Consider the following 11,827-nt stretch of genomic DNA (forward strand, 5'->3'; position numbering starts at 1 on the left):
GTATTTAATAAATTATATACATACATATATATATAATTATTAATAATTTAATTAATTAATATTAATATATATAAATTATTTAATTTAAATTAAAAATTTATTATTAATTATTATTAATAATCTTTCAATATAAATTTATAAAAAAAATTAAATTCTAAATCATTAAATACATATATATATGTATATAAACAAATATATATAAAATAATTAAAATTATATTTTATATTATTATTTAATATATTATATTATATATTATATATTATATATTATACATATTATATATTACACTAAAGATAAAACATATACTAATAAATCATCCATTATATTATTGTTTCATACTTTTGAGATATCCATAATAATTGTGAATCTAGCTCGGACACGAACCAATTGGTCGTTTTATAAAAAATGGCACCGAAAAGTTACCTAGCCATTTAGTTCCGCCGGCTATAAATGGATCTAGTTAGCGCTACTACACAAAAGGAAAAAGCGTCTCAAGAAAAATGGAGCCATAACGCTTTCCAGACTCATAGGTTTCTCTCTGATATAACTAAAGTTTCTTTTTACTCTTTGGATATAACTTTCTAAGGATGTTACGAATATTTGAGAGACAAATTTTTCGAAATATACAAAGTTGTAGGAGACTAAACACGTGGTCACATCTTGCCACGGCATTTAATTCTGCTGTCAGTGATGAAAATCACTCAGTAAATATATTGAAAAAAGAAACGGTAAGTATATATATCACTTGTTTAACCATATGATTACAACGTATCAAATTGATACAAAAAAGTGATTTTTTTCAATTAATAATGTTGTATGTGTAATATTTAAAGAGAATTAATATATAATGGATAAATAGCTTTACATTTTTATATGACACTTTATAACATTATATATTTTATTGTTTAAAAACATCTTTTAAAGGGACTGTTTGGTATTCTGGAATTAAAAAGCGAAGATGGTTTTGACATATTGAAAAGTCGTGCATTAGCACATGTGAAGGTTCTCATCGATGAAGCTATAAACAAAGACAGGAAGAGAAAAATGGTTGAAATATTTGATGAATTATCTAATACACTATGTAAAGTAGCAGATATGGCTGAGTTTGTTAGAGTTGCACATCCCGATCAACAATATGTTCAAGCTGCAGAAAATGCTTGTATAACTATTAGTGGAGTAGTTGAAAAGTAATTGCACTTTTAAAATTATACATTTAAATGTTATATAGCAGTTATCTTCATTTTGAATGTTTCTTTATCAAATACACTATAGAATTTCAAGTTATTTTTCCTGATATTTATGTTAATAATGTATATTTTATATTTGTTGTATATGTATGTGGTAATTTCTTGTTAAATAATTTTTATTTCTATTAAACTAAATTTTCTTATTTTCAATTTCAAAGAAAAAATTTTTAAACAGTATGAGGATATAATATATGAAAAAAAATATTCAATAAGTTTGAAGTGAATATTATTGTCCATTGATAAGCTTGTGTTTTGCTCTGTCTATAACATAATTATATTTATATTAAGCTTAATATTTAACAGGTTAAACACACATCGTGAGCTGTATGATGTATTAAAACAAGTGACCAGTAATGGTGATATTCAAATTACATCTAATATAGACGATCATGTAGCTAAATTATTTTTATTTGACTTTGAACAATGTGGTATACACTTACCGGAAAGACAAAGGAAAAAAGTAGTCGAGCTAAATGATTATATTTTACAAGTAAGTATTATTTAATGATATCTTTAATCGTCATACTCATATGTGCTTTTTCTTTTTTTTTCTTTTAGGTGGGTCAAAGGTTTATGGCTGGTGCTGTAACTCCAAGGACGGTTAATGCCGACGCATTACCCGACGTTATTAGGCAATAGTAAGTGCGGTAATTTAATCGATTACTCGCGTTGCTCAGTTAAAACTGAATTTTATTATTTTGTTTAAAATTTTTCAAAGGTATAAGTTAGAAAGGTTTCTCGTTGATATCGGATACGTTTCACAGTTTTGTGACGGACAATGGTCAGATATTAGTGCAAGGATTTTACACAGACTCTTCCAATACTGCTGTTCGCGAAGCGGCATATAAATTGTTTCTGTTTCCGGATAAAGAGCAAGATTATCTATTACACGAACTCTTGAGTGCCAGACATCTATTAGCAGAATTTTGTGGATTTCCATCATATGCACATAGGTAATATGATTTAGATAAAAAAAAAGTACAATTCTAGAAATTGGATTAAAAAAAAAAAAAAAAAAAAAAAAATTATATAAATATAAATTAAAAACTCATTATTTTATAGAGCCGTGAAGGGAAGTACGGTCGAATCGCCAGTTGTAGTGAGAGAATTTCTTGATATACTAAATGACAATTTGCAATTTAAAGCAACACAAGATTTTCAAGAAATGCAAAAGATGAAAGATGCCAAATCGCATTTGAAACAAGTTTGTATCCATCTTTAGTCCCATTTTTTTATATACTTATAATTCTATATATACAATGATACTTTATATTTTTCATATAATTGTCAAACATAGAGATATAACAGTCGCAAATTATTAATCTTTACATCATGTATGTATCATAATTGTAAAGTTATTTACTTTTTTGAATTATCAAAAAGGAATTGATGCCATGGGATACTGCCTACTTTACAGCAAAGGCAAAGAAAACTTGGTTAAATACCTCTGCCACTGAATTTGCTCCATACTTTTCCCTTGGTGCTTGTATGGAGGGTTTAAATATCCTAACGCAATCATTGTATGGAGTTAGGCTCGAATCCGTCCCAGTATTATCTGGAGAAGTGTGGGCGAATAACGTTCACAAGTTAGCTGTAATAGATGAAGAGGAAGGAATCCTGGGTTATATTTATTGCGATTTTTACGAAAGAACAGGGAAGCCTAATCAAGACTGTCATTTTACAATCCAAGGTGGAAAGCAATTGTCAAATGGTTCTTATCAGGTATAAATTTATATTACATATATATATACGAAGAATCAATGATTCAGTTAATAAATCATTAACGATACATAATATTTAGTTATTAATTATACATACTATATAATATAGTAAATATTATATGACCACTCGAATTATGAATTTTTCGTTGTTTACAGATACACATATTGTGCAATTAAATAATTGCAGAAATTTTAATGATTTTATCATAGCATTATCATTGATTTCAGAGTCCTATAGTTGTACTCATGCTATCACTGCCGCATCCACGCTGGTCATATCCGTGTTTATTAAGTCCATCATCAGTGGATAATCTGTTTCATGAAATGGGTCACGCGTTGCATTCTATGCTCGGACGAACAAAATATCAGCATGTTACTGGTACTAGATGTAGCACAGATTTCGCAGAAGTGCCAAGCGTACTGATGGAATATTTTGCAAGTGATCCTAGGGTAAAAACATATGTGCAATAATATAAATTATATAAATAATATAAATTATAGTTTTTGAAATTATACTCTATAGATTTGCTGGTACTTAAATGTAATGTGTTTTTTTAAATTTATCTGCACACAGGTTGTATCAAAATTTGCAAAACATTTTCAAACTCAAGAACCAATGCCAGAAAATTTATTGCATAAATTGTGTGCTTCAAAAAACATTTTCTGCGCCTCTGAATTACAGAATCAAGTATTTTATAGCATGTTAGATCAAGTGTATCATAGTGGTAAACTAATAAAATCCACTAGCGAGATTTTAGCAGATGTACAAAAAGAATATTATGGCCTTCCATATGTAAAAAATACAGTATGTATTCTCATTGGTTTTCTACATTGATTCTATGAAGCATTCTATATAAGACTGTATTTATAAAAAATAGATAATTATTAAAAGTTTTATATTTTTTATAAAAAGATACAAAAGAAATATTTGTTTTTTTTTTTTTTTTTTTTTTTTTTTTTTTAATTTTATGATGTATTAATTATTATTAAATTAATTATAGTAAATTTTTCCATTAAATAATAGAATGCTAATTTAAACTTGAATTTTTAGTTGGCACAATAAATTAGAACGTATAATATTATATACTTTTAATATTAAATCTCACCATTATCATTTTTACAGGCGTGGCAATTGAGATTTTCACATTTGGTCGGATACGGTGCAAAATATTACTCCTATCTAATATCTCGTGCAATCGCCGCCTGGATTTGGCAAACTTATTTTCATAATGATCCCTTTTGTCGATCGGCAGGTAATCGTTATCGAAGGGAATGTTTAGCACATGGAGGTGGTAAGCCGGCATCGCAATTAGTGTCAGATTTCTTAAATAAGGAAGCTAGTGCTGCTACATTTGCAAAATCGTTAATCAATGAAGTTGATATGAAGAATCTACATATAGAAACCATAAAACAACGTAATGGTATAAAATTTTCTTAATAATCTACAGATGTACCAGAGTTTGTAATCTTGTAGTAGATGTGATATTTTGCACATGTATTGTACAGTTTCATATAACAAACTTATCAGAATAGGCTGTACAGAATATTACAAATATTTATGAGAAAAATGAATGTACAACACAGATTGTTTCTAGATAGCTGTATATGAAAAAAGTACCATTACATTTTTAATAGCAAATTCTTGCATTAATGTGGCATTAGTTTTTCTTGGTCAAAGTCATTATAAGTTTTTAAACATTGTAAGCAAGTTAATTGAAATTGAATGTCAATGTAAAATTCACTTGAATTTAATTAGAAGAATATATTTCTGGTGTTAAATTTTCTTTTTTTTTTTTAAGATTGATTTAACATCCTTTTTTACTAGGAATCGATTAAAAATTGACCGTGATATCAAAATTGTTATTAAAAAAATAATATAATAGAAACAGAACTTTATATAAATTTCTTCTATTTTTTTTGTAAACCAAATTCTCACATTGCAATATAATAAATAATTGATATGACCATTAAGCAGTATTAATTTCTTTTTTTCTTTTCTTAGTTATATTTTATTATAAGTACAGAATCCTTTATACTCTCTATGTACAATATTGGTAAATCTATTAATTATTACAAAAAAATAAGTTTCGTAGTATTATACATATAATGCGAACGCAGTATGTATAAGGTAATTTGTGAGTAGATATTAGTTCATATGTATATGTATACTCTACCTTTTCACTTCCCCTGAGGTTATCCTAAATCTGTACATGGCAACGTAAAGTTATGATCTAGTGAGAGCATAAACGATGTACCAAAACAGTATTTTGCTGGCAGTACTATCTTCTCGATTAAAAAACTAACTTAAATCTTTCCTGTTCTTATATATTTACATTGTACTGCGTTTATATATCGATGTTTCCTGGAGAGAGATTTAAATTAAAATTCCCCGTAAATACTTCCATTAAAAAGAGCCGAACGTTTCTTGTCCTTTGCATACATTCGTATCATTATTAACTTAATTTACAAATATATGGACACGAATGATCATTTACTCTCGCATAGTAACATTTTCAATAATTGGACGACATACATATATCTTTTAACAACAGTCGCGATTCCTATATCGTATAGAAATTTTCGCTTATTGAAATCTTATTCATCTCTTCGTATATGTAAATGTATTAGAGATTTGGTTCACAACGAACTGGACATTTAATTTTACCGATTAAAATTATGTTTTAACTTGCATATGCACTATGTCTGAAGTAAAGCTGCAGTGTGTATATGTATATATGTTTCAAGTTGCATTATTTTATCCATAATTCTAAATAATCCAGAGAAAATTGTATTTTAATTTTTTTCTTTCTTTTAATATCTTTAATATCTGAAAAGGCAATGAGAAGATACAGCAGAAACAATTTGTAGATTTGAAAGACAAGGTACTATACGATCGCATGTGTGTAGTACGCTTTTTTTTTTATTTTTGTTATAAATACTGCACTGTTCACTTTTTGAATTAACTAATTATATTGCAATTGCACTCTTACTCTCTATTTTCATGGTAGTGTCACTGTATGTATATTACATCTTGCATTCTTTATTACATCCTCTTAATCATAAGTATGCTGTGAAAAACTGTGTTGGCATAAAAAATTGTTATATTCTAATATGTCATATATTATCGCGTTCTGGTCCTTTCTTTTCTTACAAAATTCAGAAAAAACACAACACTGTTGAAAGGAGGATTGCAATCATTCAGCATTTCTTATGCACTATGAAAACCAAAAAAGAAAAGTTTGCACTGCGTTGAGCTTCTTCTTTTTTTCCTTTTATATTATAAACTTATCACACGCGTTATAACTTTATGTTGACAGTCGGATTAGTTATATAGTATCTTGCTTGAACTACAGCCTGTTCACATTCACAATAGACAAACACCGATAGATTCAATTTGCTAGAAAAATCAGTATCAATCCAATGTTTCAACGATGTAACTTTGGCATTTACTTTAGGTTACGCAACGTAATTATATTGATTTGCATTGTCCTTGTCACGCTCCATATAATCTCTGTCTATGAGAGACTCGATCCGTTTTTTTAAATCGGCAGGCTAAAAAAATGAATATTCAGTGAATTGATGTGAAGAATAAACATAACATCAATATACTATGTACATAGAAAACCTAATTCTAATTCAGTTATTTTGCTTATGATTACAAATGTAGCTGTCTGATTTTTCTTAAATAGAATCATATATGATATTATTTCAGATTGGCCACTAAAAATCAAATTGGCCGCATTTTGCTATACTTATAATATACTTAATATCTTAATATCGTTTTAAGTATATACCTTTACAGGAAACTTTAATTGATTATACAGTTCACTGATAAGAAGATTATGGGTCAGTGTCTTTCTCATTTTCATAATTCTGACAATAGCAGCATCTATCTGATACTGTCTGTCCTGATACACTCTCTCCTCTGTTGCCTTTTGTTCTTCATTCTGGAAAAAAAAAAAAAAAAAAAAAAAAAAAAAAAAAAAAAAAAATTATTCAGATATAATTCTAAAGCAACTCTAATCAATTCATATCACATAAGCTTTTTACACACATACACATAAATATATTAATATCTATAATTATAATATAATAAATATATTATAATCTATAAGATGAAAAGATTAAAAAAATATATTGTACTTAGTGTTAAGATAAAATTTATTATATTGAGCATTACCGTTTCTTTCATTTGAATTTGATTAATTTTAATCCTAAACAATTTGTTTGTAAATTCTGCATTGAACACGAATCTATCATTATCGGCGACATCTCGACCACGCGGATTTTTTTGGAGAACACGAGCTTTTCCGCAAGCTAATGACTGCAGAGTTCTTCTCAATTCGCCATCCTCGATATTTGTAGCTGCCTTGATATCCTCTAACGAGAGATTATCGGAATCGTTGAATAGGATTAAAACCAGTGCTTGAAACAATGACACCTGTAGCTCTTTATTACCCTATTTTTATAGAAGATACTTATGCATTAGTTAATAATTAATATATTGTGTTTTTGCAAACACAATGTTGACGCCTTTTTCTTTTTTAAATACCTGATTGAACCATGCTTTTAATACACAATGTCCTAAGGTCGGCTGCCATTGTAATTTCCTACCGCTATGTTTTCCTAAGTAAAACTTATTAAACACATCTTGATACTGCACCATCTCCATTGGCAGGGTGACTTCCATCACAGGATATGTAGGCCAGTATCCCATAGTAAGTATAGATACAGTCAAATCCAAATTATTTGCTACTAATTCACTCTGCAAATTTCCTGCATACTAGACAAAACAAAAATCAAAATAATCATCTTGTACAAGATTGACATTTATATTTAGCATTAAATATGGAGCTGGAAATACAAAGGCATGCAGTTAAATTGCAAATTAAAATAATTATACATATATTTCAGAAAAAACAAATTAATTTTCCTTACCTGTTTGAATGCAATATTGATATCTTTACTAAGTTCCATATCTTTGAACATTCCTTCCAATTTACTGGTAAATCCACCACCGCATTCCTGTTTTAATTTAGATAACATTGACTTTTCAGCATCTACAGAAGCTGATTTTCCCACCAATAAGCGTTTGGCCAAATCCTTTTTGTAAAATGCTTCAAAAACATCTTTCCCATGAATAAATCGAAAGAGTACCATAATTTTATCTAATAATCTTTCTAATTCTTCTTCCGTCGCTTCTTTGTTACCCGCGCGTAATTTACAATCGACAAATTTAGCTGAAATTACATAAATGTTTTCATTGTGTTTTCAATATACATTCAAATTTAAGAATCAATTTTTAGAGACTAATAACATAAATTGAAACAATTTTTTAAATAATCATTTATATTGTATTATATTTGCAATTGATATAATTAATATATTATGTATATTACCTATTAATTCCGCTGGTTTGTTTGCTCTTTGATTAATAAAAGCTTCAAAAGCTTCTTTTAAGCTATTTGCAAATTTTTCATTTTTATGAAAGCACGTATTAACTATATTATCCATTTTATCTTTAAAATCTAATAACTCCTGTACCATCGTTTTATCTTTTTCAGGATCTATAACTATCGTCTTACCTTTTTTCTAAAAAAAAAATATAAAATTTAAATACATACATAAAAATTTGTTCACACAATATAATTTATTAATGCAAAAATGTGTACCTTAATATAACAATTGAAATTCAAGCAAAGCTCCACAAGACCATTCTTTATCCGACTATATAAATTGTAAAGTAATGATAAATCACTAATTCTATTTTCATCCAACAAGCCACTTAAGCCTTTCTGTAAAATGCTAGTAATGTGTTCAGATAATAATTGTTTTTCTACAGTATGTATGAGTGACCATCTGAAAAAGTTTGTAAATTTCATAAAATTATTTGCAATAATGTGCTATATTTAACTCTTAATAATATTCTACTTGACACAAAAGTATATTAAAGGTATATGCATAAAAACAATAAAAAAATTTACTTGGTTGCTGTATCAAGATAATGCAATAATCGTTCGTTTTCTTCTTGTAAACGTTTATCCACGTGGGCCAAATATTCAGGAACGTCGTGCTCGTTCATCAATCGTTGACCTTCAGCAGCATACAACCTTTCTGTAGCCACTAGGAACCTAAATAAGAGAGATAAAGTTATATATAGATAAAGTTATAATATCCACATAGTAAAATATTTGTGTAACAGCAATACTATAATAAAATAAATCTAAACTCTTTGTAATTGTGAAAGTTATTAATAATCAATTGCTATTAATAAGGATATATCAACAGTGACATCGCGAATATATTAATAAACATATTTGTTAGATTTATTTAAACAACGTACTTTGTTTCGAAGGCCTCTTGATAGATTTGCAGATCTGACAACATTCTTAATAATGATTTGAGAAGCGTTCGATCCACAGTGTCGCCCTGTCGTTCCTTTTCTATGAGCATAAGAAGACCCTCGACTGTACGAGTTTGCACTAAATTGTTCAACACAATGTGTAGTCTGAAAAGATGCAATCCCATATCCCTGGAAAAGAAAATCGATTAAAAAAAAAATACAAATTGTTTACAAAGTTTATGTTTGGCAACATTTGCATGACATTACCATATCGATGAAATGCTGGGATTTTGTAAAACATACGTCCTGTCAAGATACAGAAAAATGCTTCTAATCATTATCATCTGCCTGCAATGTGATTGCCAGCATTCATTCATTTTCTTTAGAAATACATGTCTGTCCATGGATTCTGCCAAAAACTGCTCGATATTAGCCTTTACGTGAGATTCTGTCAGAACAGTTAAATTTGCATAAAGTGTCGATGCCATTTTATGATTACATAAATTTTCAACTGCTTGATAAAGTTCTTCGAGACCAGAGCCAACACTTTTACTAGTTTGTATCGCAATCACAGCTTCCTGCAATTTTTCCCATGTCCGTTCTTGGTAGTGCTCTGGTAATCTAGGTTTATCTAAAAGAAAACCATTATAACATTGAGAAACAAATAAAATAAACAAAGCAAAAGTTGATACATTTAGAAAAACTTTCCTTAAAAATCGTATATAAAAATAACATATATAAAAGTAACGTTATAAAAGTAATATAAAAAAAAAAATTTCTTTTAAATTTGTCATATATGTGATATATATTTATATATTATTATATATTTATATAATATTTCAATTATATTTTTTTACGTTTATAACAAAAAATTTTTGTGTAACAACTTTGCTCAATACAAATAACAATTAAATATAAATTATTTTCACAAATAGTTTCAAACGTTTCTTGAATAATCTAAAATAATTATAGTACACAACAAGAATAGATACTTGTTCTGCGTAAAATTAAAAGATTTTAGTTAATTTGGTTATATTGAAATTTTATGTATATTTAAATGTTATTTCATGTAACTTTCTTTTATAAATTATTTAACATTATTTATTTAACTATGAAATAGAAATTTTACATAATGACGCAAGATCTACATACATATATGAACGCAGAGAGAAGCAAAATGTCAAGTCAAACTGTAAGTATCCATTTATAGATTTCTACATTATAATGTTATTACTACAATGTATCGTTTATAAATAGACATTTATTGCGTCAATACGCTTTCCATATAAATCGTGTTAAACGTCGCAATTAATAATATAACATTCGATAACGTCAAAAATATCGGGAGAAGCTAATCTCCCGAGTTACGATATTTCGATATTCGTAGGTTATGTAGGTTTTGTCAAGTCGAATAAAAACATTTTGAATCTTCAACGAATCCTTTTAAAAGATCAAAGATCTCTGATATAATCAAAAAGAGAAAAGAGAAAAAAAAAAGAGAGAAAGAGAGCGAGTGAAAGAGAGAGAGATGAAAATATTTCAACGCTTGTATATCTCCGTGGGTGTAAACTGCTGATTTTGAGGTTATGTCAAAGTTACCTCAAAGAAAGCGTTGACATTCTCGCCTACCTCTAAAGTTCTTGATGACGAGCTTTTTGGAGCCGGGCTTAGTGTTGGGCGAATTAGGCGAGATCCTATCGTTGACGCCGTTCGGGTTGCCGACTGCCAACGCGGAAAAATTGGCCCGCTTCTGCGTGTCGGTCGCCGTGTCCGTCATGATGATAACGATCTCTTCCTCTTCACCGCCGATCTTGTTCGTTGGTTACGCGATGCCCGCGACCGCGGACAGCTCGTGGCGCTTGGCAGCGCTCCCGTAATCCAGCACCACCGTGAGATTGGCGACGACGGTGGCAGCAGCAGCGGTAGCAGCAGTAGCGACGGCGGTGACGGCGGCGGCGGCGGCGGCGGCGGTGACAGCAACGCTCTCTTCACCCGTCTTGTGGCCAGAAGCTGGGTACCACCGGTCCTAGACATATGCGCGCATCGTCCGGCCGTCGGCCTGGTTCCTGGTTCCTGGTTCCTGGTTCCTGGTTCTCGGTTTCGATGCAACTGGTGCGATGTCTCTCTCTCTTCTCTCTCTTGCACCGGACGGTATACGATTCTCTCTGTAGTTTTCACTTGTCGTTAGTCTTGTCTCGTTTCTCGCCCTCGTCGAGAGACTTTTATTTATCTCAATCTCGCGTATGACAGGACTCGCGAACAATCGGCGACAACCGCGTACATGCGTGGTCACCCTTCTTTCTCGTTTATTTTTTCTCCTTGTTATTCCTCCCCATTGCATGTATAACACTATAAAATATATTGCTAGCATCGGACGAGAAGATGGTATTCATAGTCCGAGCTTATATTTAAGATCGTCTTAAGATCTCGTTCAACCAATAAAATGATGCTATGCGGTAACTTCATTGGTTGAACGGGATCGGAGGACTATGAGTACCGACCTATGAGCCCGTTCT

The 11,827-nt window shown here is 29.9% G+C and overlaps 2 protein-coding genes across 2 annotated transcripts; one reads left to right on the forward strand and one right to left on the reverse strand.

The window, feature by feature from the left end:
• The first annotated feature begins 491 nt into the window (after window positions 1-491).
• On the forward strand, window positions 492-5,750 carry LOC140675454 (mitochondrial intermediate peptidase). The gene is made up of 10 exons (XM_072909977.1): window positions 492-728; window positions 925-1,187; window positions 1,551-1,737; window positions 1,806-1,885; window positions 2,012-2,200; window positions 2,310-2,451; window positions 2,631-2,969; window positions 3,197-3,418; window positions 3,543-3,773; window positions 4,092-5,750. Exons 1-10 carry the CDS (start codon window positions 588-590, stop codon window positions 4,404-4,406), a joined length of 2,109 nt encoding a protein of 702 aa, XP_072766078.1. The 5' UTR covers window positions 492-587; the 3' UTR covers window positions 4,407-5,750.
• An 83-nt stretch (window positions 5,751-5,833) lies between these two features.
• On the reverse strand, window positions 5,834-11,218 carry Cul4 (cullin 4). The gene is made up of 11 exons (XM_072909976.1): window positions 10,941-11,218; window positions 9,579-9,942; window positions 9,312-9,500; window positions 8,953-9,099; window positions 8,641-8,827; window positions 8,368-8,560; window positions 7,907-8,208; window positions 7,521-7,751; window positions 7,149-7,427; window positions 6,763-6,915; window positions 5,834-6,520 (listed from the first exon to the last, which is right to left on the reverse strand). The coding sequence occupies exons 1-11, from the start codon at window positions 11,086-11,088 to the stop codon at window positions 6,425-6,427; spliced, it is 2,289 nt and encodes a 762-aa protein (XP_072766077.1). The 5' UTR covers window positions 11,089-11,218; the 3' UTR covers window positions 5,834-6,424.
• Window positions 11,219-11,827: the final 609 nt, after the last annotated feature.

Source organism: Anoplolepis gracilipes, chromosome 17 (genome assembly GCF_047496725.1).
Source record: "Anoplolepis gracilipes chromosome 17, ASM4749672v1, whole genome shotgun sequence".
Taxonomy (NCBI): domain Eukaryota; kingdom Metazoa; phylum Arthropoda; class Insecta; order Hymenoptera; family Formicidae; genus Anoplolepis; species Anoplolepis gracilipes.